General features: G+C 44.9%; 1 protein-coding gene across 1 annotated transcript in view; it reads right to left on the bottom strand.

Annotated features, from left to right (window-relative positions):
- Positions 1 to 2,315: 2,315 nt before the first annotated feature.
- The window catches only part of LOC121948678 (laminin subunit alpha-1-like), a 30,556-nt gene continuing 27,071 nt past the window's right edge, over positions 2,316 to 5,800 (bottom strand). The window contains exons 38-47 of the mRNA XM_042494075.1: positions 5,689 to 5,800; positions 5,367 to 5,561; positions 5,081 to 5,264; positions 4,465 to 4,574; positions 4,186 to 4,375; positions 3,608 to 3,757; positions 3,219 to 3,372; positions 2,976 to 3,109; positions 2,613 to 2,826; positions 2,316 to 2,496 (exon numbers count right to left, since the gene is read on the bottom strand). The exon at positions 5,689 to 5,800 is cut by the window's right edge and continues 37 nt beyond it. Coding sequence (XP_042350009.1) covers positions 2,321 to 2,496; positions 2,613 to 2,826; positions 2,976 to 3,109; positions 3,219 to 3,372; positions 3,608 to 3,757; positions 4,186 to 4,375; positions 4,465 to 4,574; positions 5,081 to 5,264; positions 5,367 to 5,561; positions 5,689 to 5,800 — 1,619 coding nt within the window. The 3' untranslated portion in view covers positions 2,316 to 2,320. The remainder of the gene's footprint in view (positions 2,497 to 2,612; positions 2,827 to 2,975; positions 3,110 to 3,218; positions 3,373 to 3,607; positions 3,758 to 4,185; positions 4,376 to 4,464; positions 4,575 to 5,080; positions 5,265 to 5,366; positions 5,562 to 5,688) is intronic.

The raw sequence follows: 5,800 nt of genomic DNA, 5'->3' as shown, positions 1-5,800 counted from the left end.
GTCCCAGTTATTGATTCATCACTATTGACTGAATTTGTCTATTTTTTGATTTCTGTCTATTGATTTATTAATTGATTGATTTATCAATTAATGTATCTATCTGATTTATTGATTTGTCCATTTGTTGATTTTTGTCTATTGATTTATCAATTAATATATCTGTCAACTGATCGATTGATTTGTCTATTTATAGATTTCTCTCTATTGATTTATAAATTAATGTGTCTGTTAAATGATTGATTAATTGATTGAATTATTTCTGTGTATTTATTGATTCATTTCTCATTGATCACTAATTCATTAAGCTGAAAATGTGTTTCTCCCTCTGAGCTGAAATAAACAAATGAATCTGCAGCTTCGCCTCATTTATTCGACAACTGAAGAAAAAAACAAACCGACTCAATAAATGAGCAGGAAATTTAAAAAAGCTACGAGACGATTTCCTGAGAAACATCTGAAAACAGCATTTTAAAAAGAGGGAAAAGACCTGAAAAACACACAGATGAATAATGAAATGCTTATTTATTCAGTGCGATGACCCTCCTGAAATCCAAGGAATTCTTCTTCTTCCTATAAACGAATTGCCTTTTTGGGGCTTTATCATTCTCAGAAACTCATGAAACTTTGACGCTTTATCAGGTCTGCTGAAAAATTTGATATTTTAAGGGTCTCAGGTACAAATTTTAGAAAAGGGCTCAGGAGCGCCCCCTATAACATTTGTGCGAAACAGCCCCCTCCTCTGCTTTCACCTACGTCAATGAAGATCGATGGGCACACGTAGCACCCCGAGACGAACAAAAAAGTCTCTTGGACCCATACGCTTTTGATTTGAAGTTACAATTTTGGGATATTTTGGGCCATTTACAGGGGTCATAACTTTTCATCCTATTGACTTCAAAGTTTACACCTCCTCTCAGAAGGCCTGGGACATCAACAGTTATTCACTTCATGAGTTTTCATCACACCCTGTGGGAATTACTGGGGGAATTAACAGGAAGTAGTTAATAACTTTGAGGGACATGGTTCAATCTGCCCCAAACTTCTCGTGCTTGATAAGAGTCCTGACCTGAACACAAATACCACCACCTACTGGAAACAGGAAGTTACATGATTTATATTTTTAGGTGCATCCCCTTTTAGCTAAAACTTGGCAGTAAAAGTAGCTCTAAGACCTTCATGATGCCTCCTTGTGAAGATCATATGTTTTCAATGAACACCATGGCAATGCAGTTTTCACCACCAAACAGGAAGTTGTTGTAACTTCACTTTGCATCAACCGATTGGCCCAAAATGTTTCGGGTGTGATAAGGTTGCAGTCCTGAACACATAAACATGTCAGTTAACTATGAATCTCACTGCGCCACCTACTGGCAACAGGAAGTATACCCACTAACACAATTATCCTTTGATTTACATGAAATTTACATGGTTTGGTCAACACATGATGTGGACAAGGATGACTTACATTTTGTGTTGTCTCCAGCGCCACTTAGTGGCCATAAGAAGTACTACACTGTGTGAAAGATCTCCCCTTTTTTTAACATTTGCTTACATATACATTACACACACACACATATATGTGTATATAACACATACACACACATAACTTTGAGGGCCAATGAGGCCAATAAAGTTCCTTTGAATTAAACAGAACAAACGCTGCAGAATTAAAAGTCAGTACGCCTGCGATGCCCAACAGGATGTTAAATAAACGTTTTTCTACATTTTGTTGGGGCTGAACGCAGCACAGAGTTCACCTGAGTTTACCTGAGTTCACCTTGTGTGGATCTGTGGAAGGCATTACAGCAGGCTGAGCGGCACTCTGTGCATGAAAGGGTTAACCTTTCTATGTATTCACCTGTGTGATTTCATCACAGTGACAGGTCTGTTTTTTTGACTGAGTCAGCTGATCGTCAGCTGACGGTCAGATGTGTTTCAGACCTGATGAATCGACCTGAAATCACCTGATTACTGATTCTGGTGAGCATGCACATTAAATGCAGTGTAACACTTCCTGTTGGCAGATTTAACACTTCCTGTTGGCAGGTTTAACACTTCCTGTTGGCAGGTTTAACACTTCCTGTTGGCTCTCACGAAATTAATAAAATGATTAAATTGTTGAACTCGACTGGACTTGACTCATAGTCACGTCAGTCGTGTCAGAGTTGGGTAATGAATTCTGCGGTTTCGGTGGTAAACCTGTCTCCTGAGGTTACAGGACAAAAACAGACTCAGGACCATCAGATCTGTTTTCAGATGAGTTTATTGATTGGAGGAGAAACAAGAGTTTATCTGTGACATCACACCGACTGCGGACCAATCAGAGCTCAGCTGGGCGTGGCTCGGATGCAGGACATGAGTTAGGCGTAACACCCAACAGGAAGTGGGCGGAGCTCAGGTCCAGAGCTTCACTCAGGTGAGACTTGATGAGCTGCAGGTTTCTAAAACAACCTCTGAACCTGGAACTGGTGGACAGACAGTTTTGTCTCACCCCCACTGAGACAGAGGGACACAAGGGGACAAGGCGTCAAACAGAGAGACAGACTGGTCAATTTGAGTGACGAATAGCCGTCATAACGTTTATTTTTTAACCCCTCTGAGTCGGATCTCACCTGGGAACCCCCCCAGGTAAATGGGGTTGTTGGTCTCGGCAGAAGTAGATTGTGGGTAGGGGTTGGCAGTGGTGAAGCTCCGCCCATCGATGGTCAGACTCAGCAGGTGTTTGGTCTTCTTTGCCAGGAGGCGATGCCATCTTCTGTCACACAACATCTGACCAATGGAACGCACCGACACTCGCCCCGCCCCATTATTCACGTTAAACACCACCTGAGGACGCAGTGATGTCATACATGATGTCACACACGGTCATCATCTGACCAATGGGACGCCCCCACTCTTGCCCCTCCTCCTGAGGATGGGCACAGGTGATGATGTCATACATGAAACAAACACACACACACACACAGGTGACTCACCTGTCCGTCCATCATTTCCAGTCCGATGGCGTCCACCTTTGCGCTGCTGATTCCTAGAAACACTGCCTCTGATTGGCTCGTTTGAAACTCCAGAGACACGGACACGTCAGAACCGACCTTATAACCGTCACGCACTGAGCACACACACATGCACACACACAGATTAACACCATGACGACACGTGATGACACGCGATGACACGTGATGACATGCTCTGCCTGTCTGTCTGTCTGTCGGACTCACTGAGGGCGGCGTATCCACTGCCATTAAAGTAACTTCCTGTCTGGTCACTGTTGAAACAGGAAGTAACATGGTGCTGCGAGGCTGGGCCGGACAGATCCAACATTGCGCCGTTCAGACTGACTGAGCGAACACAACCTGGAAAACTGCTGCTCACCTGGGACATGAAACAAGACGTTACAGGGGGTAAACATCTGGCTCTGTTACTCAGGATGAGTCAGTATGGTCACATGTGAGAAGTCTGTCGTGTGATTGGTTGTTACAGGTGAACAGTCTGTTGTGTGATTGGTTGTTACAGGAGAAGAGTGTGTGGTGTGATTGGTTGTTACAGGAGAAGAGTGTGTGGTGTGATTGGTTGTTACAGTGACTGGTGTGATTGGTAGATGACGTACATTGATCCTCCTGGTGGGTAGCGTATGTGGCAGCCCTCCCAGGTAGAGTCGGTTGTCCACGTCCAGCTGGTTTCCTTTCACAGACACAGAGTCTGGACTCGAGCCGTCGACAGACAGCGATGCCGTTCGCCGGCTGACGTCAGCGCTCACCTGACGGAGAGAGCAGATCTCAGCATAGCGCTCACACCAACCAACCCAAACAAAGAAACTCAACTTTTAGACCTTTACCACAAAAACTCAAAGCTAACTTCAAACAGACGTGACGGCAAACGAGCTGAACGTCAACTCGTCAGAATCGGAGCTGCCGACAACCAGTCAAGAGCGCGGCCCAAACTAACAATGGCAGCTGTCAGTGTCAGAGACATTTCCAAAGATGCAGAAGCCGTCTAAAGGGTCGTCACTGCGCTGTGGTGTTAGCATTAGCCAGCCTTCTGTGGAGGTCTATAAGCAGGATGTCCCAGTGCATCGTGGAGCTGCATGAAATATGATCTATAATATGAAATATGGCACGTGGCGTTCGAGGGTGGGACTTGCATGTGTGTGTGCGTATTTATGTGTGTTGCAGGTGATGAACTCACAGCGTGCCACTCTCCGTCGTTAACAGTGACAGACGAGGTAATGGAGGCGGGGCCTTTCCCCAGGTCAGCTGACATCATCAGTCTGCCCGCCGTCAGTCTGAGGACGATAAAGTCCATCAGTTTGGAGTCGGACAGGAGGATGATCAGCCCGTCCACCGCTCGGCTTCGAACCCACAACCTGAGAGACACACTGAGGACGAGGACAGAGGACAGAATCTCAGCACAGCACCGCCAACATATCAACAAACCCCGCCCCTCTCTGTCGTCATGGAGACTCACCTTCTCCGGACGGCTTTGGGGTCGATGATGAAGGTCATGTGACTGTGTTTGGACAAACCGAACTGAACTGCTGACGTCAGGAAGGTTGGTTGCGCCTCCAACACACATTGCTTCACACACAGATCAATAAACAATAATCACTAATCAATAATCATTACCAACTAGAAATACTGACTTATAATCAATAACAATGATCAATCCCCAATAATGATTACAGTATCAGATGCATTTATTGTCATCATTAATAATCTATGATGACTGTACTGAGCACCATTATTAATGAGCATATTGATAACGGTTATTAATAATTAATAATGCTAAAGCTAACAGACACATTGATTGCCATCGTTAATAATCTATGATGGCTATACTGATTACCATTACTGTTAATCAATAATTAACATATTGATAACCATTATTAATAATTAGTAAAGAACAAATTGATAACTGTTATTAATAATCAGTTAAGAAAATACTGATTATCATCATTAATAATCAATAACAAACATTTTGATTATCAGTATATTCTTTTTTAATTATGAATACCATGAATAATAATTGATAAAGAACATATTGGCTACCATTATTAATAATCAATAAAGAACATATTTATTACCGTTAGTGTTCCAGGTGTCAGGGCGCTCAGGTGTGTGGGCGGGGCTACAGGCGGGTGGGCGGGGTCAGGAGTTGGTTCTACATCCTGGTCATCAGGAAGCACCACCCCCCCGACCCTCTCCTCCAATACGCAGCTGTCGAGCTCCACCCCCTCATACCTCACAGCTCCTGATAGGTCGGCGAGCCTTGAGGGAATCAAAACAGTTAGCCAATCAGAGGGACAGAAAACTGTGTGTGTGTGTGTGTGTGTGTGTGTGTGTGTGTGCGCGCACTTGTGTGAGACTTACACTCCGCCCACCACCAGGTGGTGGATGCAGCCTCTGAACCACCTGGACACTTCTTGTAATCTGATTGGCAGACGAGACACCGCCTCTGAGGGAAGCCCACCAATAAAGAACGAGGACAAGGACAAACGAGAAAGTCCGCCCGGCAACAAAGAGACGGACTTCCTGTGCTCCTCGTCCACCTGCATGGACAGAGACCTGAGAGACAGACAGGTGAGACAAGAGAGACAGGAGAGACAGGAGAGACATGTGAGACAATCTGAACAGGTGAGACGGGAGAGACAGGTGGAACAGTCCAGGTCTGTTTTTCCGCAGTAACCCGTACTTCCTGTTGATGGTGACGATTACAGAGTGTTGCGCTCCATCGCTGAACGACCCGCCATCAGGTTTCAACGTCACCCTCCGAGTGACCCCGCCCACCTCGCCAAGCTCCACCT

This window comes from Plectropomus leopardus, chromosome 10 (genome assembly GCF_008729295.1).
Source record: "Plectropomus leopardus isolate mb chromosome 10, YSFRI_Pleo_2.0, whole genome shotgun sequence".
NCBI lineage: Eukaryota > Metazoa > Chordata > Actinopteri > Perciformes > Serranidae > Plectropomus > Plectropomus leopardus.
Note: the sequence above shows the minus strand (reverse complement) of the source record. Positions and strands in the feature narration are given on the sequence as shown.